Source organism: Thunnus maccoyii, chromosome 15 (genome assembly GCF_910596095.1).
Source record: "Thunnus maccoyii chromosome 15, fThuMac1.1, whole genome shotgun sequence".
Taxonomy (NCBI): domain Eukaryota; kingdom Metazoa; phylum Chordata; class Actinopteri; order Scombriformes; family Scombridae; genus Thunnus; species Thunnus maccoyii.
Genome location: NC_056547.1, coordinates 9127341 through 9154599, shown reverse-complemented (window position 1 = coordinate 9154599; position 27259 = coordinate 9127341). Strand labels below are relative to the sequence as shown.

General features: G+C 39.7%; 1 protein-coding gene across 1 annotated transcript; it reads left to right on the top strand.

Annotated features, from left to right (window-relative positions):
- Positions 1-17630: 17630 nt before the first annotated feature.
- sall3b (spalt-like transcription factor 3b) lies at positions 17631-27048 on the top strand. Its single transcript, XM_042435784.1, has 4 exons — positions 17631-17831; positions 22367-25369; positions 25491-25828; positions 26619-27048. The coding sequence occupies exons 1-4, from the start codon at positions 17750-17752 to the stop codon at positions 27009-27011; spliced, it is 3816 nt and encodes a 1271-aa protein (XP_042291718.1). The 5' UTR covers positions 17631-17749; the 3' UTR covers positions 27012-27048.
- Positions 27049-27259: the final 211 nt, after the last annotated feature.

Genomic DNA, 27259 nt, shown 5'->3' with positions numbered 1-27259 from the left:
TCTCTGAAGGATTAGATTGATCCACTGACTGAAGATGAACTCAGCGTCCTGGTCTCTGTACTGTACTGAGAAACACCGAGCACCAGGAGACGTTTGCGGTCCTAAAGCGAGTTTTGTCCTTTTCTATGAGTGCGAACTAAAATGAATCACCGGTTTTAGCTGTCTGAACATCAGTTTGTCTTATTAAGTTTCTTTCTTTAACTGTAAAAGTGACAAAATGTTGACTCTAACTCTGTCAGTTGATCTTTAAAGCAGTGAATCTCAACAACCGGTACTGGTCCATTTACAAAGATGTTATCTGAATGTTTGAACTTAAATGATTTCTTTTAGTTTTTTGGTTTATTTAACAGTAACTCTACACATTATAAAGACTCATCTAAATGTGACATAGACAGACTATTCTTCATCTGTTGTCCCTGAACGTTATTGCCTCTTTTTATCTTGACACTTTAAAAAAAAAGAAAGAAAAAGAGCTTGATTGAACGGACTTTGTTCAACTTTATGATTCATATTTTCCAACTTATATATTCTGTCCGTGTTCCCAGTTGTGTAAGTGTCGTTCACTGGACTGAATCTTGTCAGAAATCACTTGTCTTGTCTCAATATGGAATAAAGTACAATCTCTGAAAACATAGAATATATTTTATGTTTTAGATTAGAACCAAGTTTTTATGGTTCACTTAGATTTCACTTCCTCCGTATTTTATTGTGAAGACCATACAACCAAACAAATGATTAATTTACAGCATGTTCAGTGCTATATTTACAGTAATACACAGTATAATTAATGGGAATCAGTTTCTCACAATATTCTACAGGTTGAAATCTAATTTTATGTATTTAAAATGCAGCCCAATCATTGTCTGACAAGTTTTGAGGCGCTTCGGCCTGCGCAGGGCCTCTTTGAAGCTCAGTATGTGTTTTTTTTTTTTTTTCTTTTCATTTCTTTTTTTTTTTTTTTTTATGTGGCGTGCGTCGCTGTCACAGGACAGATGATGACGTTTTTTCACACCTCCTGGAGGCTTGATATTTCGGCCGTGTGAGGCTTTGATCCTGAAGTCAGTGACACAAATGCTGATTGTACATAAATGCTGAAAAATAGTAGAAACAAACGGATCATTTTGGAGCGTACGTCATGATACGTTACAGCATAGGAGGCTGATATTTTACTTAGTGGTAACAAAAAGAAAGGACAGACATCTAAATTATAAATGCGTGTAAGTTTGTACTTTCCAAAGACGTAAATGTTTGTAGACGCACGAATGTGAGTGATCTATTTACATTATTCTAATCGACGTTATTAAAATGTAAATCTTATCTGTTCATTCACTGTTTTTTTTTCAAAAACGAATAAAAAAAGGAATAAAAATTCAAGACTGAAAAGAGGACAAATGCCACCGTGAAATCAGAAAGTTAAACACACTCTTGATTGTCATGTGTGAGTAAGTGACATTCTCAAATCTCGTCTTGGACTGAATGTTTTACTTTCTCCCTCGTCTTTTTTTTTTTTTTCTCTCTCTCTCTCTCTCTTTCTCTCAGACTGTGATTTATACACACACAACATGTTGCACAATGGGAGCCTTGTTTGCTAAATGGGATAGCCTTAATGGAGACTTATATTTCCAGGATTATATCTGTATTCAGTTGCAAATGATTTGGAGGGGGGGTCGTTTCAATACTCTTCCTCTGTCTATGAATAATAGTATCATTTGAATTAAGTGGACACCTGGTGCAGTGGGTAAGGCTCTGAGGCGCGCTGTTGACCCGCTACCACTGCCAACTTCCCTTTTTCCCAGCCTGTCCTTATCCGTCCCTTCAAGCCTCCGATTTCATTCTCCCTCCACAAAATGCCACACACTTGTAACTTTAGTCTCCCTTCGGCAAAAACTTGCTCTCTCCTGAAAGGCGAAGGGGTTGAAAAAAAAAAAAAACTTTAAGAGAGGAGGGAGAAGGGGGGGGGCGGGGGTGGGGGGGGAGGGAGGGAGAGAAATTCTTATCAATCTCCTCTTAGATTTGGGCAAAGTCATTTGAAAGCGCGGTGTAATGTTTCAGGGAAAACTTCCAATTAAATACTGTAAAAAGATAAAATAACAGTATCCTGGACCTGCTCGTTGCTGGTATTAAAGCCCCCTTTTGTTGATTTATTGTACATTAGCCACTGAGCCATGCAAGGAAGGGGACATTTCAGAAGGGATTCTATTTGTATGCATCCTGCGTCTACTCCACACACAATCAGGCCTGTATTGCGTTTTGCAAATTTATACCAGGATGTAGGTTTAGAGTGTTCAACCCCCCCCACCCCACCCCACCACCACCCCACCACCACCCCACACACCCTCCCCCTCACAACCCCCCCACCACCCCACCACCACCACCACCACCCTCCCTGAAAGAAAAAGAAAGTTTTTCAAGTAAGTGTCTGCTTTCATGAGCACAAGTGATTGAGGCTCACAAACAAAGCTTTGTTTCAAAACTCACAGATGTACAGCCCCGCCGTAGCTTTGTCCTCCGCCCCTGAGAAGCATTCATAGATTTCTATTAGAGCACAACATTGAATTGTTTGGAAATACTTTTAGAGTGGACATCCAATAATAACCCAAAGCTTTCCCAGGGCTGTATTTTTCACCCAAGAGGAGGAACGAAAGAAGTCTTTTCTGCCCAGATATCAGATAAAAAGGAAGTAGCCAGCTTTTTTTTTTTTTTTTAATGTTCTTCTTTTCATCCTTTACTCATGATTCACTTTGAAAAAATGTCCTGAGAAACTAATGAGACTTTGAGCTTTTTAAATCAAATGAGAGCAATAATATTTGGCACTTTCAAGGCTATTCGAAGGCAACACAGGATTTTCAAATGCTTTCTTTTGTTGCTTATTTCTTAAGACACTTGCAGAATATTAGACGTTTGCAGTGGTGGAAAGTACATTTACTTAAGCAATGTTATTTAAGTTAAATTTTGATGCACTTTTCTGCTACTTTATACTTCTACTCCACTGCTTTCAGAGGTAAACATTGCACTTTTCATTCCACTACATTTGTCTGACAGCTGGTTACTTTTCAGGTCAGAATTTTACATAAAAAAAACAAAAACCCCTCATAATGTGATGTGTGTGATCACCTCATAAAATCCAACACATTGTTAAAGATTAACCTCTTTGGCTTGTGACCTCTTACAAAGAAGCAGGGTCTAGCTGGGGCCCCCTGTCACGTTTCAGATGTTTAAGGGTTGTTAAACTTCTCTGATGGTTTCATTTGAACAACCGAGGCCCCAAAAAGATAAAATTATCCAACGTTTGCCAAACAAAACCTAAGACTAGAAAAAAAAGTCTAAAAAAATTAACACGAATTTGTCTTCTTTTCTACTCCGTTGATCGCGTCGTGACAGATTTATTTTGTGACCCTTTGAAGGGGGTACGAACCCTCAGTTGGGAAACACTACACTAGACTACTTAACGGTATATAAAGTAGTTAAAACTAACGTCACCTCGGCCAGCTGCAACAGTAACATGCAGCTTTTGCGTTGCTGCATCAGTATCAGTCCTATAAGTAATATATGATAATAAATCAGTCATTTTACTCACTTAAGTACGTTTGTTTTTTATGCTTTAAGTACATTTTTCTGATAATACTTCTGCACTTTTACTTGTAATGGAGTATTTTTACGTGAATGCATTTGGATTCTCTCATTATTAGTTAATTACCACAAATCTATTTTTCATAAATACCATATCAGTCATTAATAAATGTGTGATTAATCCTTAATGAAGCTTTCAGAGAGCAGATAGAGTCTGTTCGTTAGGTTTTACACCATTTGTCTGGGGAGAAAAAAACATTCACAACCACACTATGTTATGATCCTACGTTACATAAAACACGGATCCGCACCCAAAAGAGTTGAAATATTTTTATATATTCGGGGTCACTTAAGGAAAAATCATAAAATTTTAGGCTTAGAGAACAGTGTTTAACGTGTTTTTACTGCTCTCGAATGTAAAAATGGCCTGACTTTAACAGGTTTATGTGATTATCTGAATACTTCTTGCACCGCAGGACTCTTTGACACTAAAAATAACATCAAAATTGCAAATAATGTTAAAGTATGCACATAATTTGCACATAAATAATCTAGTCATACACATACATTTAAATTAGCTTGACTGTAATACTGTAACATTATTTCTATTCGGTTTAAGTGCAGGTGATCTGCCTTCTGACGGCCGATGACACCTTTACTTCAAGAAAGCTCTATGAACAGCCAGAGAAAACACACACACACACACACACACACACACACACACACACACAAACACACAGACAGAAAGAAAGAAAGAGGAGGACCGTCATGTTAGAGTTTAGATGACAGCGGAACAATTATCCCTCTAATTCTCTTGTCGATACAGTTATGTCTTATGTGGTCAATGGACATGTAGTTGTTATCCCTGATCGATACTGGGACACTTCATAACACATCTGAGCGTGATAGAAGCTGCATGACACCTCCTGATCCCCATTTAGCTATGATTGCAGGCGTCGGCGTGAATCTGTTTGGCTGGTTATGGATTAGCTACTTCGGCCCTGAAGTGGCTGCAGTTGATGATGTGATTAAATCAATGATCATCTCTCCGAAGGTCCTTTGATTCGTTCTCGTTTGGCTGCGCAGCAGAACAGACCCGACTGTCTCAGCGAGCAGGAGAAATTACACAGGTTTCACTCTGCTTTCACTTCAAAGACACTTTCACGCTCCGTTTTTTTTTTAAAGCAGTATACTGTATCCATTATGTAAAAAGTAAGAGTAGTTTAAAATCATAAAATGCAGCAAAGGTGCAAAACATAAGGAGTTTTCAGCATGGAAGTTAATTCTTGCATCACTTTGAGATGGAGTGTGTGTGATTAAAAAAAAATTTCAACTCAAGCTCTTGCTCGCCTTTGTAGGGCTTTCAACCGCATCTCATGGTCTTCATCTGTGAATGTATTTTGAAGGGATTTTTTTTAAAGGAATTTTTAGGGGCGTTTTCATTTTTTAGGGGCGTTTATGGATGTTTAAGTTTTGGGTGGATTTTAAGGATTTTTTTTTCATTTGTGGGGATTTTTCAGTTTTGAGAGGATGTTTAGGTTTTTTAAGGGACCATTAGGGATTTCTAGGTTTTGGGGGATTTTTTTTTTGGATAACCAGTATTTTCTGGATTTTCAAGAATTTTTAAAGTTTGTAGGATTTGGGGGGATTTGTTAAATATATGTAATTTTTTTTTTTTTTTTTTTACAATTTTTAGGGAAATGTGTAGGATGTTTAGGATTTGGGGATTTTTTTCAGGATTTTCTTGGATTTTTTAAAAAAAAGGATAAATATTGAGGTTTTAATTTAAGCTAACTCATTTGTCTCAAACTTAAAATCCCTTCTCTAAGCTATCTTCTTTTTTCTTCATCTCCATCTTCACGGCCAGTTTAATAACAAAAATCATAAAGGAATATTGTATTTTTCCATCTACTTATCACTTCATGAAAATAATTAGGTGTCCCAGATATTCTGTACAGTTAACACATCTTAGCATACAGTATACTAAATCTTTAAAATCTTTTAGCCTACAGCTGTAAAACTTTTCTTTTCTTCAAACATACAACCAGTGAGCACTACTACGACTCTGCCTCAGTTATGTCTAGACTGCAGGAAATGCAAAATTGCATTTGTTTACAGCCACAAGGAGCTCAAAGCGGGAGGCAGTTTAAAAGTGCAGCAGCCAGGCAGGATGGCAGAGAGGTGGTGAGGCTCTCACACTGCAGCGAGCAGGCCGGATACGAGAGAGGGGTTTGTCTGCAGGCAGCCACTGAGGCTCGGCCCAGGATGTGCTGTAAAACTCTTGTAAAGCAGATTGGACTCTTTTTTTTTTTATGTTTGCATCGTATGACATTTGTTTTTCTCTCTCCCCACCCCACCCCCCAACCCCTTCTTGTCCCCTCCCCTCATCTCTCTTTTGAATGGGCTGTTTGACGCACATGCTGCCATTTTGTGGCACGGTCCGCTGTGTCTTGGATGCAAGAGAACAAGAGTGTGAGGCAGGTAGAAACAGAAACATGAACAGGGTTGAATTGAGGCCACGCGGAGAGAGAAAATCTGTCTTTTTCTTTGTTACTTTTTTGTCTCGTCTTCTTCCTCTCCTTTTCATTTCTTTGTAAACACCAGCACTGTCAAAAAACTGTCAACGAGTGTCGGCAGTATCATGATATTTGCCAGTTCCTTCGCCTCAGGAGCAGACATAATACAAACATAACCCTGATGACAGATTTTGTCAGCTGCGTGGCTGTCTGTCTAGCCAGCTATTGATTATCCTTCAGCAGAAGATCATAAATGACCCATGATCATCTGGCTGAAAAATATATTCCCAGCATCTGACCTGTTACTAGAGGTTAATCAAATAAACCACGCTAACCCCATGGACCATGACTTTGCAATTATCCGTAACTTGCTCCTCCTGTACTGCCTTTTATTGCATCATTAATAAGTGGGAAGCCAGGTTGACATCTGAGCGTGATGGCAACTCTGAAAAAAAAAAAAAAAAAGCTTGGTGTCTTTACTTCCATTAACTTAGAGGAAAACATGTTGCAGCAAAAATCAGAGCTTTAAAAAGAAAACATGAACACGTCAGAGCTCTAACCAAAATAAAGGCAACAGATGACAAGTTTATCGTCTTCCTTAACTCCAATCTCGACATGTGCTTTTGATGCCAAGACATTTATGTACAAGAAAGACAGAGAAACATATCGCCTCGGTTTCTGCTGTGAAGGATGGGGACGCTGTAACATTTAGGACAGCGCCAACATGAGAAAGGAGGCTGGGAGGGATGGATTTCATGTTGTTTATGTCTGCTACCTTCACAGCCACCTCCTGAGTTTGTTTGGATGGAATTAAGGAAGCTAATAAGTGTAGAGGAACACGTCACAATGTCGAACTCTATGAAACAAAGCCGACATTTTTGTGTTTTTTCGGCGTTTACAATGAAAGACTTTCAGAAACTGAAGACGAGGGTGTAAATTTCCACAGTTCAAAATGTGGACGCCGCAAAATATTTGACTTTGAATTGTTTTTGAGTGTCTGTTTTTAAATAATGTGTTAGTGAGGTTAAAAAAATATATAAAACTGCATCTTTTTGCCACCATTTTCAGTGTATAAAGGGAATATATTGCACAGATTTATATCCAGGACTGCGTAGACTCAAAAACAGGCACAAGTTTACATTCTGATTTGTTTATTTAGCATGTTGCTAACAGGTTTAGCAGAACCCGGAGACTCCCTAAATGATCAGTTATTTGGCAACTGTGTCTCTTTAATGTTGATTAAAGTATTGCTCCAAATTTAAAGCTTGAGCCAACATAATTAAATATTGTTTTATTATTTTGCAAGCACTGTTTTAACTACCTCAATCGTGAGCCTGAAACATTACGAGTATTTCAAGTGGAAGTATCTTGTATCCTGTATGGAGTGTGTAATATCGAAAAACGTCTTTGTAAAATCCAAGGTTGGCTGCCCTCCATGGCATCGACAAATAGAGTACAATATAAAAACAATCTTACCTACAACTCTGAGAATCTGCTCCTGTATTTTTTGGATTAAACGCGAAAAAAAATAGCCTCTACAAGCAGGCCCGAGCCAGAACGGGAGACCAGCAGCAGGCAAACTGTAACCCTCGGAAAGTGTGCCATCTTGCATGATAAATATCAGTGATTTGCTCCAGGCTTCAGACTGTGACTCACAGGAAGTCACTGTTTGAGTCGGTTTACACAGATGGAGACCATTCTTAGTCAACATTCACATAAAAATCAGTCTGGGCCCTTTTTTTTTTTTTTTTTTTTTTCGCCTCTTTTTCTTTGTATGTAGACAGTGGCAAAGCTTTACTGTTTTACTGGGCAGGAGACAACACCTTTATTTGTTTGCAGGATCTTTGTGAGCTTCAAGTCTCACAAGGAGCTGCAATTTCACACAGACGTGAATAAGTCTGACATCACCATTCACACAAGTCAAAAGATCTGGCAAAAGATCTGACACAGCTTTTTTTTAAGGCTGTTACCATGTACTATAACATGTAGCCAACAGATTTCTTCGCTTCTGACTCTGCTGATGTGGCATGACAAAATTTAGGCTGTGGTCACCAGCTGTAGGTATTGGCCCTTTTGGTGTAAGTTATGAGTGTGTCTCCCTGTGTGCTTTAGGATGAATTTCCTAATCATTATCCTGTCCTCTGTCTGTCTCCTACTGAGAGCCAAGCCAGACCAGGAAGCTAAAAAAAAATCTTCACATATGTTGTTTTAATGTGTCAAAGATGCCTGCAGGGCTCCTCTCACTGCTTCAGTGTGTTTGTGCTAGTGGTGGAAGAAAACATGTATCACTCCATTGAGTTTTTAAGTAAAAGAAGTGATATCACAGTATAAAAAATACTCATGCATTCAAAAATATAAGTGCTAATTATGCAGAAAAGCATGTAAGAAGCAGATCAATGTGGTAACATTTGGGTAGTCTCATTAAAACAGTGCATCATATGGTTTTTTATGTTTTGTAAATAATACCTTAAAGGCCCTGAAAGCCTTTTTTTTCCAAACATTTTCTCACTATAAGCGATGGAGTCCTAAATGAACACAATGTTTTCTGCCAACATTAGAGCAGTTTTGGGTTTTTTTTCACATAAGATATTTCTGTCTGTTTCTGTTTTCTCTGAGCTCTTCTCACTAAGTTTGCAGCGGGTGAGGCTTAGTTGGAAAAAAAAGTTGATATTGGGATATCCTAATAGCCAAATGGTGAAGGTGCATACCACCTAACCGCAACATCCTTGTTTTCGATTCCAGGCAGGAACATGTGTTGCATGTCGTACCTCTCTCTCTTGCTCCCCATGTTTCCTTTCTGTATCTACACTGTCGCTGTCTGATTAAGGCAAATAAATCGCCCCAAAATCTTAGAAATAAAGAAATTAACGTACCTCCATGATCCAATCACAATTTAGCAACATTTATATCAAAATGTGATGTTGTGGAATTGTTCAGCTGATGAGCGTTTTGAGACTTAATAAATAATATGTATGCATCATTTTTTCTTACTTAAACTTTGATTGTTGCTTATTTAGCCGTGCATATTTAATATTATAGAAAAATACTTGAGATTTGAAACCATGTAGTGACAAGCTGTTAAAGAAATGTAGTGGAGTAAGCAGAAATATTCAGGTACTTTCCATCACTGGTTTGTGTCACATTTAGGTACAAAAACACAAATTGAGAATGTTTGTCACTTCAGAGGAGTCACAGTCTCTGAAAACATCATAATTTTCTTGATTTCTTTTTAAAAAAAAATCCTGGATCACCAGATTAAGGGATTGCCAACAAGATTATTTGTCAGCGTTGATATGAAATGCAGTTTTTGCGAACGCTAGAAGCGAAACAAAAGGCTACCTGTGGGTAATCTGCTTTGTTAGTCAGCTCTGAAAAGACTTCTTACTTTTACTTTGATCTGGAACAATGTATTCTTATTCGAACTGAAACAATTGTGCTCTCTAATTGTTTTCTGGGATAAGAAAGGGCATCCTGCTGGTACATTCAAGACAATCTCCTCTTTGTTTCAAGAAATCTTTTCCCTGATGCCTATTTATCTCTTCTAGAAATGTGATAACTTCCGACTTAGATACGCCCAGTTAATAATCTGCTCCAAACAAGATTTTTCATCATAAAAGCATTTCATGTATTTCATGTGCAGGAGGCGTCTACATTATATTGCATTCTGAGTCTTCCTGCACCAGCCTCAGATGTTACTTGCTCAAAGCTTGTAATTAAGTAATGTTTTACTGCATCCATTGTTGTAATTGGCATGCAAGTTTGTGAGAAGGAATAATCTTTTTTTTTTTTCCTGAAATTTGCAGCTTTCTTTGCCGTTAGGTGGTTCTCGTGTAAGTCTGACCGTCAACAAAGTCCCAAACATATCATTATGAAGCTTTTATGTGTAAGAAAACAGCAGCTGAGGAGGTGTTTTGATCTGCATTCCTGTTTCTCCCATGCTGCTCTAAATGGAGAGATTATCTCAAGACCTTCCCGAGTTTCCTCAAACAAAAAAAAACTTCCCTGAAGGAAATATTCTCTTGTTTCTTGCCTGCGCTCCAACGAATATTTACACTGATTTTGCATTATCCCACACTTTCAGTGGTTTATTTAATTTTTGTCCATTTCTTTCTACCTCAGCCAGTTTCCTTCTTTTTTGATCCCAGTCCACTGGTATCATCGCTTTCCTCATTTACAGCTTGAAGGCGATCCTGACACCCGGGACGTCATGTGAAACCATGAAGGACAGGAGGCAATAAGCTGGAGAATAGCAGCAATCTTCAGGAAAGTTCTCCATTCACTCTCGCTCCCGTAGTTCTCTGTCCTCTTATCCAGCCTTGAAGATAAAGAAAAAAATCAATACAGAAACACAGTGTTAGATAAAAGCAGAGAGGGGGAGAGAGCTGGCCAAGTTGGGTGTAGTGAATTAAAGCGATCAGAAATTTCCCGACCACTCAGCCCTCAGTCTACATAACCTAACAGCCCTGTCTCGGTGCTGTCTATCACTCTCCGCTCTCTGTTCAATCCCTCTTTGTTCACTTTTGATTTCTTTTTGGTCTATTCTCCGTTTGCTTTGTGTTTTGGGATGAAGGACCTGCTCCCATTCAGCTGCAATAACTGCTGAGTGAAGGTTTTGGATATTGCGAGGGAGCCTGTCTGGGTCTGAGCTTCCATATCAGCTTTGACAATTACTGGTCTCTCTGGAGGGACGTGAGGATGGACTGAAGTGATCAACCTCTTGTTTTTCGACAAGCTAGGTCAGTACACCATAACTTTGGTCCAGACTGAAATAGCTCAACATCTGTTAGATGGATTTCCATGAAAATTTGTACAGACACTCGTGGTCCCTGGAGGATGAATCACTCTGATTTTGGTGATTCCCCTGACTTTTCCTCTAACGTCATCAGCAGGTCAACTTTTTAGCTTATCAAGTGAAATATCTCAATATTTATAAGCTGGATCGGCCCAAATTTTGGCACAAACATTCATGTTTCCTAGAAGTTGAATCCTACTGACTTTGGTGGTCCCCTAACATTTCCTCTAGCACCACCATGACGTTGCTATTTGTGGTTTGGAGTGAAATATCTTGAAATATTGGATGGATTGCCATAAAAATTTGGTGCAGAGATTCATGTTCCCCTCACAACAACTTTGAGTCGTGACAACTTTTCATCTAGCGTCATCATTAGGCCAAATGTTTGAGCTGTCTACTTTGGTTTAGGGCCAAATTCCTGCAAAGCTAAAGACCTACCCATCAGTTACTTTGTGTTTAATGCTAATTAGCAAATGTTAACATGCTAAACTAAGATGGTGAACATGGGAAACATTATATCCGTATCACTGTGAGCATGTTAGCATGTTGATGTTAGTTTAAAGGGACATATCATGCATATTTCTTGGTCTATATTCATATTCTGGGGCTCTACTGGAATATCTTTGCATGGTTCACAGTTCAGAAAACTCTGTATTTATGTTATACTGGCCTTTTATGCAGCCCCTCAGTTCAGCCTCTGTCTGAAACAGGCCGTTTTAGCTCCTGTCTCTTTAAGGCCTCCCTCCCGATGAGCCCACTATTTTCTGATTGGCCAGTAGGAGTAGTAGTAGATTTAAGCAGTATTCTTTACTTGAAATGAAAACTTCTCAAATACGTTCGTACATGTTCAAGCCTGAATCCAATCCAAAATACATGAGTGGAGAACATGAACAACCCATAGAGCAACCTTAGCAACAATAGTCAAACAGACTGGTGTTTGTGGGCATGTGTGAACGATCTGACGTCATCACAAGGAGGAAGTAGAGGAATCTTCGCAAACAAAGCTTTTAGGGCAAGATGGCTTTTAGCTCTCAGGCGGCATTTTTACATACGTTCACCTCATTTTTTGGGATTTTTGACAATGTTTAACGTAGTCATTCTACATCATGACAGTACAAAAATAACGGAAAATCACAAAAATCCTGTTATGTCCCCTTTAAGTTCAAACACCATTGCACTTATTCACTATTATGGTTCTAGACTCTTGGTCTTGTTTTCACATTAACCAGTTTTTTTTAAAAAATATTTGGAAGAGACTCGTTTTTATGTTATAGATTAAATTAGAAATTTTATTTTCAGTCGTTATTCTGCATGAATATGCATAATATTTTTATAACCAATTTTCACTATCAGGAATGTAACTTCACACTCATTGCAAAGCCAGAGTAAGACTCATAAATGTCAGAATACTGCATGTAGAAACGTATTTAGTCTGCAACAAACGTAATATATTTTTAAGTACAGCCCGAACAAGCTGCTAACACGGCTGTAAACTCTTAGTCTCGCTGCTTTTCCACCTCTCTCTCTCTCTACCCTCCGTTCCTTTAGCACCTCAGGTACCAGATCACATCGACATCTGATGAGCTGTAGCAGATATCAGGGCTGCATGTGATGCTCTGCAGGGCGTATTTCAAAAGGGGTCGGGGTCATATTTCACTGTTTCAGGGCTGAGGCGCTGTCATGTATTAATTAAAATCCAAATACCCTGTATTGATTGTGTTATCAGGCTAGTGCAGCCTGGGCCTGGTGTATTGATCCGGCCTGTGATTTATGATCATTTTCAAGAAAAATCCCTTTGTGTGATTATATGAGGAAACAGAGTCTGAGTGAGTGTAATTCTTTTAGATCTATTCTATAGCACTGTGGTGGAGGTTGAGGGCTAAACAGACTACCACCCTGAAGCCCCTCAGAGGAGAGACATTTTCAGCTAAAAAATTGTTATGATCCAGTCAGTTTCATTGAAAAGTAAATCAAACGAGCTAGCAGGCTCCACGGACTAATAATTTACAAACTGCGGCTGCAGCCTGTGGCTTTCAACCTTGCACTTCTCACTGATTGATATTGATAACCCTGGTCGTTTAGGACTTCTAACTCACTTTGGATTTAACTAAAGACCTTGTTCAACCTAACATTTCCAGGAACTATGGAGCCCCAGGAAGTAAGTGTAGGAACTGAAGGGTCCAAGTCAAGTCCAAAATTGAGAATACTCATCAAATAATGGCTTTAAAATTATGGCAGTGTCTAAGATGCAATTTTCACACACAGGAAAACAACAAAACAGAGTCATCATGTTATGTCGCCCGATGTAATTTAAATAGTCAGTTAACACAAATCTCTTTTACCACCTGCCCTGAGTGGTGTCGAGCCACTCAAGTAGTTTTATGTACTGAGATTTTGAGATATCCACCTCTGGAAGTTGTGCAACCACCTCAGTACAATGAAGGTAAATGGATTTTTGTCCTGCTCAAAGCACTGAAAAATGACATTTGATAAAACTCAACAGAAATGTGTCTTTTCATAAACAGTACTTACAAATGACCCGATTGCGACTGTGCAAATAATGGCTGTCCTCTCTAAGAAGCAACGGTAGAAATGAAGTTTAGGAGGGCCGTGACAAACGATGTGTTCATGTCAATAAGGGTGCCAGACGAGAAAACACTCATATGTGTTGCTTTAAGGCGATGACAAAGAACTATTTTTGTCTTTTAGGTCTCAGGACTTCTTGTTGGTCAGTTAGTTGTGATAAGTAACCTCTACTGTGGACACTTTTCATTGAGTGTATTACTTTAATACAGCTGTTTCCCTTTTATTTCCCTTTAAGTTGCTTCGGCATTTAAAAAAATCATCTAAATGCGTTTTGTCTGATTATGTCGAATATTCTGTGTCGGCCCAAGACTCCACTTTTTATGGCTGAATCATTTCATTGAATGGAAATATTCTACATGTCTTGTGCATCATTTTATACACATTTCAACCTCAACTAAACCTGAAATGTTTGTTACCTTTAGAAATGCTGTGATCTCCTCGAGAATTTAAAATAAGGCTCCGTGGCTTTGAACAATGTTCGGTTTCACAGCGTGAGTTTGAAATGACCGATCCACCTGTGGGTAAGAGACGTGTAAGAGGAAAAAGTGACAAATGACAAATGTTGACAGTGACGTTTGTGCATTTTTTTGGGGGTAACAGGTTCATTGTTTATCCAAATACACATTACTGTTGAGTTTTTAAATGCGATTTTTCTTGATTGTGTAAGAAGTCTTGTGAAATCTTAGCAAATAAAACCAAAACATAGGTGAAAAAAATATGTTTTATGGGGAACTGGGTGAAAAACTTCCCAAACTTTCTTATTAATCCATGCAGATACTTACAAAATAGAGCTCCAATTGAAATAAGTTTTCCCTCTTACTTGGTAAATACCTCAGTATGATTACATAAGAGTCTTTAAGTCTTCATCAGAAGTCCTGTCATGTCTTTTAGTCTGACATATCTCTGCAGAACATTACATTTTTCTCATGGCTGATCTCTGTCTGAGCGGGCGGGTCAGGGGCCATTAGCTTGTCATATCTCCATCTGAGGCCTCATGTTGCGTACAGGAGCTTTCACATTCCTCAGTTGGCACCGGCTGACAGCACGCTGCTGTAGCTGCTCCTCCGTTCAGCTGCCGGTAAATCAAAGCCTATACTGTAATCTTCACATGGACAGAAAGTGGTCGCAGGGAATTTTCTCAATTCTGTAGACTCAATTTTCAGTTTTATATGGACAGTACATCATCCTCGGTGACAACCTCTCGCTCAAAAATGACCCACTACAAGCTTGTGTACATACAGAGAAGAAACTTAGAAGTAACTTAATAAATATTTTTGCAATCACCAAGTTTGTAAGAAAATGTGTACAGTGTGTCCGGTGTTATTTTTACATGTTTTTATATGAGGTGGCTCAAGAAAGTGACATATTCTTTTAAAATAAAGGAGTAGATTTATAATTTCCATTTATTTTGAGCATTTAAGAATACTTCGTTTGTGTTAAAGCAGTCCAGGGGAGTGGACAGAATACCATGAACACCTGTAATATCTAAATATAACTTGAAGGTTTCAGAGTCTGTCAGACAAGTGTTGATTGAACTTTTAGGTGATTTTGTGGTGCTGTTGTATTGGACTACATTATGTTGGATGGAGTCTAGAGGGTGGACAAAATAAGAGAAACAATTGAAGTGTAATGCACTATTGCTGTTCTGTCCATCCCCTGGACAAATTAAAAGAAACGCTTTATATTCGAGGCTGTAGCTACAACTGTAGCCACTGATGTCATGTCCTCAGTAATTTCGGGGGATGAGGGCAAATGTTAATTTCAATTTTTTAGTGGAAATCAGGTGTGGAAACAGTCTGCTACTTATTACATCATCTTATATTTTGAAATGTAGGCCTCCTGCTCCATTAAGTCAGATCCCATTGTGTATACAGCCTCGTATAATCATGTAATTTTGGGGGTTTAAATTAATAGTATACGTCAGTATACAGTATACGCCTGCTTTCCTCACATATGGTTACATTTTTTACAACATTCATATGAAAATAAGACATTTAGTCACTCTTTTAGAGAGAGAGGTTTTAGAAAGTGATCAACCACTCTTGTCTATAAGAACCTCATCCAGGATACATGTGTATTTCTAAAATCCTAGCTATGGCCCTGCTTATACTGCAATCTTGAGTTGAATCAACATGTTTCTGCCCCACTGTCCACAGTTTAACCTTCACGGTGGTAATATTTGCTGCATGACTGTGTTTTCAGGTACGTATTGTGTTAAAAGTGTAGATTTTTCATGTTTTCACAGACTTCCAGCAGCATTTGATAAACTTAAAAGTGACTCAAATGACTTGAATCAACCCCTGCATGTACAAAATCCTGCACCTTCTATCAGCCGTGTTCAGCTAAATTTCCATAGCTCATCATTGAAATAATGCAAATGAATGTATTTGTTCCTCTAACTAACAGATGTACACAATCATTTTAATTCAAGTGGTGCTTTAGGCTGTGAGCATGGAGTCTGCGTCGTTGCGGGCCAAGTTAGAATCTGGAAGAGATCATGGTCAAGTAGTTGCTAGTTTGATTTTGTGTGCCGACGCTGGTTACAAAGAATCAATATCGAATCAAGGAGGGTTGAATTTCCAGATAAGCGCTCTTGGCCACTCTGGCTATTCATCATAAGTCTGTAGAAACCTGATAGGTCAGAAGAAATTATATTCCAGCAGGAGTGGGGTCTCCTTATCTCTCCATAGCAGGGGAATAGGAGACATGCCGATCAATACCAGGCTGTTGTGTAGTACTTGCAATTATCAACAGCTGATTCTGTCCTCCCCCCTGCTGCATCTTTTAATACCACATAATTACAAGTTTAAGGACAATGCCTGATGAAAAGGGATTACAGCTCGGGAGAAGTATGTTTCATTCTTCGCTAAGCTTTGAAATAGCTACAGTATGTGGAAGGGGAGGATCAAACAATTACACCAAAACAGATTCTATCATACACTTCTATCATACTCTTGTATTTGGTTTCATTTACCATTTTGATTTTTGGATGATAGCTTTAGTGCTAAATATTAACGCCAGTGAAAGTTTTAGACCTATTTTTAAAACATTGATGTGGTTGTAAGTCATCCAACAACCAAAACTTATATAAAACTACAAAAATGAAGGTCTGGTAGGCCTAATTTTTTCTTCTTCTTTCATATCCTCATAAAACTTAAGATTATAAACTGAGTACAGGTGAGTTTACCCGCCACACATCCCTGATCATCACTATCAACACTCAACACTAAGATTTCTTTTATAACATAGAAATATTTTTCGGTCTCTTATGGCGCCAAATTGTGGGAGGTCGTAACAAATGAAGCAAGGGCTCCAACACCTCCTGTGGTATCCTGGCAGTAGCCTATCGCAGGCGGCTGAAGGGCATTTAATGATGGACCGGAGGCGGAGGCAACAAGGAGAGCGCCGGTGCCTCGGACTAACCAGGGAGTCGCGCACTTCCGACAGTCACCAGTTTGAGATCGGACCTTTCTGCGACCTGAGCGAGCTTTTAACGCACAAAGTTTCCCTTTACGCACGTATTTAATCCGCCGACATCTGCTTTGCGAGGCTTTTCATCTTTTTTTTTTTTTTTTTTTTACGCAAGAATCACCTCCTCTGCCTCGTCGCTTCTGGACTTTACGCATTTTTTTTTGAAGACGCAACATACAGCCTATCCTCCTATGGAAGGATAACTGCTTCTACTGGGTGGCTCTGCTGTTTAAGTGTGTGTGTGTGTGTGTGTGAGGCGAGAGATTCAACCGGGACATCCACCCATCCACAGCCCAAGAAGCCAGCTCACACTAGAGCGTCTCTTCTGACACAAACACACCCAAAAGAGCTCAGGTGAAGACAAGGGAAAGAAAAGTACATCTTAAACATTTAAGGACTATACCAAGATGCTGCATTTGGCCACAAAGTTAAACCCAAGACTGCTCCAAAACGCATGAGACACTTCAGGAGTTCAGCTCGGACTAAACCATGTTGGAGCTGCTCGGAGCTGTGCGTAAAAGCAGCTGCTCACCGGACAGGAAGTGAACTAATTATTATTAAACCCCATCCCTCATTTCCATATCTAGCGTGAGTTGGCTGGACCCCAGCCAATCACCCACCGAAGGGCAGCAAGAGTCGTAAAAGCATTATCCTTCCTCCATCATAATTACACTGACATGCGCAATCTGCACACGGGCATCAACACCAGCCACTGTTCGCTTATTTCACCGACCCCGCTCCCTCCGAAGGGTCCCATTCGCTGGTTGTAGATGATTCGGGGAAAGGCAGCAGCCACTCGCAGAGAAAGATCAACATGTCCCGCCGCAAGCAAGCCAAGCCGCAGCACCTCAAGTCAGACGAAGAAGCGCTACAGACCGGACCGCTCCGTAAAAATGGTATGTGTCCGGGAATATTTTTTACTTCAACCGCTGTTTGACACAGCTGAACATCTGAATGGATCACCAGCATAAAGCAAAAAAACAAGTTTTATTTTCAGAAAGGCTTCATTCAAAGGATTTTTTTTTTTGGACAGAACACGGTTTAGGTGCAGGAATATGGTAAAATTGTCTTTAGAATATGTGAAAAAAGACGGAAAAACTCCATATCGCAAAACAAATGGATCATAAAGTGATTCAGGTTGCTGAACTTTTCTGTTTCTGCTTGACTTTTAATTATTTATTTTTACGTTTTTAACATTATGTAGTTTTAAAGTGTACCGAATGAAACTCTGTCAGTCTGAAAAGTCTGAAAAAGTTTATGATCAGACCAGGAAAAGAGAATTTACTGTCACATATTTTAATCAGTTTTGAATGTGTTTTCAAAAATCAGATCCAGATTTATTAACTCATGGAGAGGTACAAACAGTATAAACAAAAAATGTGAAGACGATGGCACATCTGTGGAATAACACCAAATAAAACTATCACCATGTTTTAATTTAATGGACGTCGAACATTTTTAGGGGAGATATGTAGAAACAGGGCCTGTTGTGAACCACTGTACCGCCAAAAACAACAAAATACACTATGAATCCACGGAAATAGCCACTAACATTGAATGACGTATATTTAATGTAATTTAATGTTTTAATTCTGAAGATTATGTTCGAGGTTTTCTGTGTTTTGGGTTCGAGGCCTTCCTGACAACTATTTAAACTTCAATTTTAATGAGAAACATTCACACTATAAACCAGGAGAAAATCATCTGAAGTGAAAATGTGGCATTAAGGAAAGTAGAATCTGTTTGAAATGATTTTTATGATCATAACTATGTATTTACATGCATGGGGACTCTTGTATTTTAATGTAATGCCTTATTAACATGTCTGTCAGTACAAATAATTTCATAAATAATATAAAAAACAAAAGAGATAAGGTTAAATGATTCCCAACATCCATTATTTCTTAATTTTAATGTTTTGTCAGGAGAGAATAACATAATTATCAATAATTATCAGCATTGTTCATATAATTTGTAACCAGATCTTCCTTATTCAATCATATTGGCAGCCTGTGTTATGATACACCAGGAGCCTTACATAATTTCTAATATTTTAATATTTAATCAAACAATTTTATTTTCTGCTCATGTACCTCCAGAGAAGCCTGGATGTTATTTGAACCTTTTAATCAGCACTAATAGCTGTGGATATCATATCAGCAATAACATTTTAACCATGAATTGACCTTTAAAACACTGAGTTGTTTTCAAATGCTTATCCAAAAACTGACTGAATTTTAAAATTGAATTTGGCCTGCGATCTCTTTAATTGAGGATCTTAACGGTTTTGCATCCTAGCAGGCTGTAACTGGCAGTATATTAATCTAAATTAGTCTCAATTAATCTATTGCAATATGATTCATTTCACATCTGTGCGTTAATTTATATTATTGTCGACTTTGTTCATATTTATGGCGACGTTGTCAGTTTATTCTCAAAAGCAAAAAGGCCTGTAAAAGATCGAGCCATTTAAACACATTAATTCAAATCTTCACCATCACAGCTCTCGTTCTGTGTTTTTATTTACAGTGTTATGTCACTTTCTGATTATTTGTGGCTGTGAAAAGGTGTCGAGTGTTAGAGGCCCTCCTCACTCATGCCCTCCCACAGTCCTGCAGCCAGGCGGGGGGCTCCGCCACTCTGAGATGGGCTTTGATTGAGCCTGCTGACTTAACCTTTGTCAGCCTCACCCTGCGAGGGGCAAGTGCTCCGTGTCTGGATAATAATACAATTAGTACATCTGAACCATTGACCTCTGAAGCCCAGAGGTCACACAGAGAGGCAAAGAGGCATTAACGCTGGCCTTAGAGTCTGTTTGCTTTGCAGCTGCAGCTTGATGATTTTGCTTTTCTCCTCTTATTGCCAAACCACACAGCAAGAAACAGACATAAATCTGTTTTCTGCTCCCAACATTATGGATAGAGTGAATTACGAGAGTGAAATTTTAAAATAAATTTCTGTCATTGTTATTATATTTGGACATATAGTCAACGCTTTAAATCAAAACTGATCTTTTCTTTGTTTTCTCTGGAAGTAAATCTTACAAAGCGCAGACAAAATCTCGAGCTAAAACACGGAAAGCGTTTTCGCTCCTGTGTTTGCTGAATCGCCTTGGTGATCTTCAGACCACCCACTTGGTGAGCCAGTGACTCTGATTATTTACTTCTGACAGGTCGTACTTTCAAATAGATTTTGCCCAGTCCACTCTCCTTCCACTCTCCCTTTCTGAGCTGAGAAGAGTGTAAATCAGGTTTTATGATGTCAGTTAACGCAGACATTGTATAGTGTGTTTCAATGAGGATTTTGTATAATTGTTAATGTACGTAATGTCTTATTCTGTGTTTAGCTGGAGCACACTGGGACTCATTGTTCCAGGTGGTGAACCCTGGTGATAATTGGAGTGTATTGACTAAAGCTGCAAACACAAACACACATGCAGACACAGACATATATTCATGTTTACTGCAACACAAACATATACGTATGTTTAAGTTGCTTTTTTGGCCGAATTTACCGTGTTTAAGAACCTTAACACAAAGGTGCAGAATTCAGCACGCATATCGGACACACACATAGTTACACACACACTGCAGTGTCATACATTATTTTGTTATATAGAAGTAGGTGGCAGGAAGAATTATTTCAGTGGATTTTTTTTTTCTTAAAATGTGTATTTATTATCATGGTGCAATAAAAAACAATTCAATTCCAAAAATCTAATTGCATAGTCGAACATCAACAACCTCATATGATCCATTCCACTCCTTTACTCGTTATGAAATTGTTATTCGTAAATTGGTGTAGGGAAGCCCGAGTGTATGTAACAATGATTTACTATTGATTTCCCCCAAAATCTTTCCATCTGGTACCGCTGTCTGTTTCCTAATGGGGCAGAGCCTGAACAGATGCAACAACGATTGTAAAGTAAAAAATCTTTTCATGAAAAATGTCACATATCAGATACTGTACCACAAGAGGAGAAAAGGAAGCCAAGATGTCAAAAGATCAACTGTCAGACTGGAAGAAAAAGAGTTTTATGAATGTTTTTGAAATGTGTGGTAAGTGATATTTGTGTTACGAGTTAGATTCAGATGTAACCAAATGTAGTAGTCTGATTAAAGTAACAGCGGATTGACATAAAAATACTGAAAAGAATTACGCATTACATAATAAAAAAGTAGTTTGGGAGAACTCATGTGGATATTTGTCATATTTAGTAGCCTTCCCTTGTTTATCATTCTTTAAAAGTAGAACTTGTTCTTGTTCTAGTAAAACTTGTTAACTTTACAAATAAAATTTAGGCATTCAGGGGTAGTGAAGGATAGAAATAACCCCACTCTGTCAATTAAAGGAGCCAAATAGTAAAATGAGGTCTAATGTTAAGAATATTATATTATCTGTTGCCTGCTGTCGTTCGTCTTACAAACATTTGATGCAGAAAGTTGTGTTCTTCTGGAAATGGAAAAAGACAATTAAGATAATCCGAACTTAATTAAACAACACACCTCAGTCACAGGAAAGTGTGAATCAAATGAGTTATTTTCAACTGGCATCACATCATTTGATTAAACTTTTAGGTTTGTAATCAAGGTAAAATAAAGACAAAAATGGTGTAATTTTTGACCAAAATGTGGTAAGCACGCTTTTTTTTTTTTTTTTTTTTTAGCTGAAACACATTACTAAATTATATAAATGTACACAAAATCAATACACAGTATGGAATTTCATTATCTGTCCGAATGCACAATTGAGAGGTCAGATAACTTCATTTAACTTTATTGATTTTTCTAAAAGATTATTAACATCTGAAAACAAGGAGTGTGAGTTAAAAACGGTTAGCACTTTAAAGAAATGTTTTTATGGAGCCTGTTGAGTTTTAAGTTTTAAAGTGGTATCATGTTATAAAAATGAACTCTTACACAGCTGCACTAACACTGTACAGCTATAAACGTTAAGAGGTTAGGAAAACATTTGCTTTTCCACATATAAATTCAGAAAAATAAAGTGGCTATTCTTCGCAATTAAAACTCTTTAAGTGGCGTCAAAGTTGAAATAAAAAACAAGCAAGTATAACGATACTGCATATACAGTATGTATGTACTCTCTTGAATTCTCTATATATCTGTTTGTGTTGGGTAAAAATAGAAACCCAGATGTTTTTTTCATTGCAGCAGCATAACATCAAATGATCTGTTTCAAGATGTGTTTTGCATCATTTTATAGAAACCTCCTTGTAATTCAGCTTGACATGTTTGTTATCTTTGGGATCTCTTGTGGAATTTAAACTTCTGTGTCTTTGAACAATGTTTGGAAAGATGGACTCACTGGTGGGTCTGTGGTGATTAATTGTAGTGTGGAAGGAAATTTGTCTCTGCAATTAATTATCAATTTTACGTTCTTAATTTTTCTTTTTTTTTTTTCCTGGTTTCAGGCCTCGTGGAAGGCATGGAGAGAGAGGAGACTAGTGGAGTTGAGGGTCACCACAGCAGTGAGGAAACACACATTTGTGACAAATGCTGTGCTGAGTTCTTCACTTGGACTGAACTGAGTGAACATCAGAAAGTCTGTACTGAGGATCCCTTGGTGCTGATAGTGAAGGACAATGAGGGGATGCATGTTCCCGAGGAATCTCCTATCGGACCCTCTCCGGTCCCTAGTATGGCATCCAGTGACTCGTCTGCAGTAGAATCAACGGACGCTGGCTTTGAGCTGGGAGAGACGCTGGTGAATGACAATGACAGCCTGGATAATTTAGAGGAAGGGAGAGAGCGGGAAGAAGCCATGGAGCTTGAGCATCGCCCGCAGGACAAATACACCACAACCTCCAGCCCTCAGCCTCCAGATTCAGCTGAGTCCACGTCCACCCAGATGTCAGCTGCTGGCAGCTACAGCAGGCCGAGTACAAATGTGACGCTGGAGATCCTTCACAGCACCAGGGTGGCTGTTGCCCAGTTTTCCCAGGGGATCAACAGCAGTGGCACTGGAGGGAAGGCAGCTTCAGCAGCCATCCCAGTGATCCTGGAGCACCTGCTTGCTCTGCAGCAACAACAGGTCCACCAGCTTCAGCTTATTGAGCAGATCTGCAGCCAGGTAGCCATCATGAACAGACAACCAACCCAGGCAGCGTTAAACCCAATGTCTAGAACCTTGTCTCTAGCACCTAACCCTTTCCCATCCCAAGGCATCATCCCTCCTCCCATCCTGCCATTGTCAGGAACGATGCCCTCAACCATCAATGGACAGGCTGCTGTTTCTTTGTCTTCTGTGCTTGAAAAATCACAAAGTCTCCCCTCACAAACTGTATGTGGGCATTCCACCTTTAGAGACGTTATATGTACCTCAGCCTCCTCAGAAAATTCAGCCCCATCTCTCTCTAGCTCCAGCAGCAGCAGCAGCAGCAGCATCTCCACATTACTGCCTCCTTATACAGGCTCACACACGTCCAGCATTAGCTGTACTCAGACACTGAGCTCCTCCAGCCCACTCTCCCTGGGGCAGAGCAGTCTCCTCAGCTCATCCTCCAGCCTGCCATTTCTACCTCAGAGCCCCCCAAGCAGTGTCATTTTTCCCAATCCCTTGGCTAGCATTGCCGCCACAGCTAATGCACTTGACCCCCTTGCAGCCCTGATGAAGCACAGGAAAGGAAAACTGCCTAGCGTGTCCTTGTTCGAAACGAAGCCCAGCCCAGAGGAGCCCTTCTTCAAACATAAATGCAGGTTCTGTGCCAAAGTGTTTGGCAGCGACAGCGCTCTGCAGATCCACCTGCGCTCACATACAGGAGAGCGGCCCTTCAAATGCAACATCTGTGGCAACCGCTTTTCCACGAAAGGGAACTTAAAGGTACACTTCCAGAGGCATAAAGAGAAGTATCCTCATGTTCAGATGAACCCTTACCCTGTGCCAGAATATCTAGACAATGTGCCAACAAGTTCTGGGATTCCCTATGGAATGTCCATCCCCCCAGAAAAACCTGTCTCCTCATGGCTGGATAGCAAACCTGTTGTAGCAACTCTGCCAGGCTCTATGGGTCTTCAGCTTTCCTCCACTGTTACCAGTATCGGAGGCTCAAATGACCCTGTAAGTGTAACACCATCCGTTAAATCTCCCTACCAGTCAGCTCCTGGTGAATGTGCATCTTTGTCACCTAACCACAGAGGCGGTGAGGCTCATTTCTCTCCTGTTTCAGAGTCTCCACAATCTAACCGTGAGACAGAAGCATCTAATATACTGAAAACAGAGGGGGTACACCTGCCCCAAAACTGCACCCTCAGAATGAGAACCAACCCAGTTACAGAGGCAACCAGCACCACGATCCCATCTGTGGCCACCACACCCGAACCCGTCACTTCAGCGTCACCTGTCTCCAACTCTCCGCCTCTCTCATTAAACTCAGAAGAAACTAAATTCTCAACAGGTGGCCTCATGGACTCTATGCAAACATCTGAAACCTCAAAGCTTCAGCAGCTGGTGGAGAATATTGACAAAAAGATAACAGACCCCAACGAGTGCGTCCTCTGTCACCGTGTCCTTAGCTGTCAGAGTGCGCTGAAGATGCACTACCGCATTCACACCGGCGAGAGGCCCTTTAAATGTAAGGTTTGCGGCAGGGCTTTCACCACCAAAGGCAACCTGAAGACTCACATTGGCGTTCACAGAGAAAATCCTCCAGTTCAAGTGCAACACTCATGTCCCATTTGCCAGAAGAAGTTCACCAACGCTGTTGTTCTTCAGCAGCATATTCGTATGCACATGGTCGGGCAGATTCCAGACTCAACCCTGGTGGACGGGCTGCAGGAGATGGACGGTGACATCTCTATCAATGAGAAGAACTTTGACAGTCTCAGCAGCAATGGCAATGACCTCAACGATGATATTTCCATGGAGGATGATAATGAAGAGGAGGAGGAGGTAGAAAATATGGAGGAAGGTGTGAGTCTGTTTAAACCACTGAGCTTTGTTTGCAATTCACCTCCTAAGTCCTCTGCGATTGTTTCAAGTATAGCAGCTCTGGAGAACCAAATGAGGATGATAAACTCTACAGTAAACCTAAACCACTCCTTAGGTATAAAATCTCTGACAAATGGTTTAAATGACAGCAGCCAACTCAATATTAAAAGCTCTTTATCGGAGAAAAGGGTGGAGAATTTTAGTGCAAACAGCCCAAATGTGTCTGAATCCTCTTGTTCACCTCGTGTATCAGTGTCTCCTATTCAAAGCAACTCAGAAAGCATGACGATCAAATCACCTGCAGTGAACAACAGGCCAGAATCCCAAGAGTCTTTGGCAGCCTCAGTGAAGAGAGAACAACCTGAGTCTCCTACCTCTGCATCAGCAGCTGCAGCGGCCCAAGAGCTGAGAGGAATACAGCCCGGCAAACTATGTGTGAAAGAAGAGACTCCTCATAGTACGTCATTCCAACTGAGCAGAGAAAGAGGTACATTTGAAATTTTATGTATCTATTTAGTGAAAAAGTTTGGTGTTCAAATATTTTTCTTTTTTTGGATGTCTCAGTAATCTGTTGAAAGTTTGAATAATGTTACATTTTATTACCGCAGGTCAAAGCATTCCCAGCATGGTTACCAGCACATCATCGGGCATGATAAAAACTGAGGTGAACGGTCACAGTCAACCAAACAACCCGACCGAAGGGCAGCACCCACCTTTTAGCATCCACATCCCTGCAGCTTACCCATCAGTCGCCAGCCCGGGAATGACCTCCCTGCTCGGCCCTGCGCCTCCCCGCCGAACACCGAAGCAGCACAACTGCAACGTCTGCGGAAAGAACTTCTCGTCAGCCAGCGCCCTTCAGATCCACGAGCGCACACACACTGGCGAAAAACCGTTTGTCTGCTCCATCTGCGGCAGAGCTTTCACAACTAAAGGCAATCTGAAGGTAGATAAAGGATGTCTTTCTGTTGTGCTTTCTGGAGTCAAGCAGATATACGGGTGGTAGATCTGCTTTTCATGAAATATTAGATACTGACTAGTCATATGATGATGGAGGGTCAAATAAACAAATGAATCAACACATTTTAGAACTACAAATGTAATGTGTCAAACTATGTGTTGTGTTGTATAGTGGATAAGGACCATACTTTCAGCACAAGGCAATAGAGTACATGGCAACAGCATAACCTCTCCGCAATTGTAGAGAAACAAAGCATTCACAGGTTTTCTCCTGCATAAGTGCGCTCTGTACCTTATCAGGGAAAAGCCAGTTTGTAAAACAAGTCACTAAAAGTCCTGCTAAAACGTAGTACATTCCCAGGTACAAATTTAAAAAAAAATCTAAGAGAAAAAATCAAAAAAATGACTCAAACAATTAATCAATTATCAAAATAATTCAACTCATTATCAGTAAAGCTATTGACATTCAAAAACCCATATTAGTTGAATTCTGGCAGTGTCAGATCTTGTAAACACAGTTGCCTATGAAATGCCTTTCCGAGTTGAGGAATATTTCTGATACAGCAATAAGGTGCGTTTGGAAAATTTTGCATATTTCAATAGGTTGATCAATATATCAATAAAATGTGTGACTATCATGTATTGCAATGGGGAGAATAAAGTGCCAGCTGTTCTACTGGAAGGAGCCTGATTACTAGGGTCATTCATGCTTAACATACTTGTATTTTGGAGAAAAAGCATCCACCAAATGTAACATGTTCTGATTTCATCTGCAGGTTCATATGGGAACTCACATGTGGAACAACGCACCGGCCAGGAGAGGCCGGCGCCTGTCGGTGGAGAACCCCATGGCCCTGCTGGGTGGAGAGGCCGTGAAGTTTGGAGAGATGTTTCAGAAGGACCTGGCAGCTCGAGCAATGAATGTAGACCCTGGATTTTGGAACCGGTACGCGACAGCTATCACCAACAGCCTGGCCATGAAGAACAATGAGATCTCAGTGATTCAGAATAGAGGCATCTCTCAGCTTCACCCTATGACTGCAGGCATGGACAGAGTGAGCACCGCAGGAAGTCCAATAACGAGTCTAACCAAGACTGGCATGGACCTGGGAAATAATAGGCATTTTTCTATGCTGATTGATGACAGTAAAGAAATTGGAATCAATTGAATAAAGCTAAATGATGATGAAATACTTATGCAAACTATTATGGACTTTAAAATATTTGTAAAACATCTTGTTTGTTCTTATATATTATATATAGACTTAAAAAAGAACTTTTTATCAATTGACAGAGAATAGTAGGGTATTCACATTTTGCTATTTTACTTTACAGTCATTGTGAATGTTTTTCTTTTCTATACATAAATAAGTTGTTTAACTTGTACCTGAGAATTCCTACGGTGCTTAGACGTATG